Source organism: Cladophialophora immunda (genome assembly GCF_000835495.1).
Source record: "Cladophialophora immunda strain CBS 83496 unplaced genomic scaffold supercont1.259, whole genome shotgun sequence".
NCBI classification, from domain to species: Eukaryota; Fungi; Ascomycota; class Eurotiomycetes; order Chaetothyriales; family Herpotrichiellaceae; genus Cladophialophora; species Cladophialophora immunda.
The window spans coordinates 1-1,195 of NW_015622799.1; the positions used below are offsets into that span (position 1 = coordinate 1).

At 56.6% G+C, this 1,195-nt stretch overlaps 1 protein-coding gene across 1 annotated transcript; it reads left to right on the plus strand.

Moving 5' to 3' along the window:
- Nucleotide 1: 1 nt before the first annotated feature.
- On the plus strand, nucleotides 2-838 carry PV07_12869 (uncharacterized protein; the record flags this gene model as incomplete). Its single annotated transcript, XM_016400440.1, has 1 exon — nucleotides 2-838. A coding segment is annotated over one exon (461 nt), but the record flags the coding sequence as incomplete, so codon positions are not given.
- Nucleotides 839-1,195: the final 357 nt, after the last annotated feature.

The following is a 1,195-nucleotide window of genomic DNA, read 5'->3' on the forward strand; positions in this document are numbered from 1 at the left end:
ACCAAGGCCGAACAGGCGGATCGCTCGTCCAACCCGCAACACGGGACCGTGGTCGATCGCGGCGTGACCGAGGCGCGCAACTGGGACTTCTACCTGCAGGCGCACACCGCGATCCAAGGCACGGCGAGGCCCGCCCATTACTACGTCGTCTATGATGAGATCTTCCAGGCTCGCAAAGTCCCCCCGGGCCCCTTCAAGAGCGCCGCCGACATCCTCGAGGACCTGACGCATAACATGTGCTATCTCTATGCGAGGGCCACCAAGTCGGTCAGCATCTGTCCGCCCGCGTATTACGCGGATCTGGTGTGTGACCGGGCCCGGTGCTATTTGAGTGGATTCTTTGACCCGGTGACGGCGAGCTCGGCCGGCAGCGCGAGCGAGAGCGGAACGAACGCACGGGGACCAGACTCCAGTATGGTCAAGATACATCCCCGAGTGCGAGACAGCATGTTTTATATTTAATGAGCGTCGCCGTGTTACAGTCGGATGTATAGCAGCTGGATCAGGCAGGGGGGTAGATGGAGGATCTTTGGAAAATGTCTTTTGTCCGGTGGAAACCGGTCTCTATTAGTCTCTCTGGTGGTCAGGAACTCTTGGGCGGAAAAAAAAGTTGGGCGTCTGGCGTGGTCCCGTGGATTTGGGTCGATGTCGTGACTCTGAACTTCATATGCTTTTTGGGATTTGTCGAGCTTTATCAGAGCATTTAAGTCTGTCTGATGTTGGTGCTCGGTGAAGCTATCAGGTCTTTCGTCTCGATCTTAACGGTAATGTGCCATGTGTACGGAATGTATATAACTATATAACTAGTTATAGTTAGTTATATGGTTATACGACTCTAGCTATTTTCTCTCGTTCCCGTCAAGCCGTCGGGGGGCTCGGCCCGCGAATGGCACCGCTGCTAAGAGGGGATTTCCCAGATTAGGCGGCGTCGGGGCTTTCGTGAGCCGGCAGAGTCGTCCTGTGTAACGTTCGCGAAGGCATCGAATGTTTGCGAGGCTGTGCAAGATCACGTGCCGTTACCGTTTCCGAGGAGCGAGATAGATGGGCATCTTCCCCTCTTGCCAGTGGCGCCTCTTGTTGCCCTGCTGTCTCTTGTCTCCCCTCTCTTGCTTCCTCGACGCGAATCATCATGGTAAGCTGTGCGACAGGGGGAGGACACGGGCCTGGGAAGGCAGATGGCCCCCGGGGGGGGGGG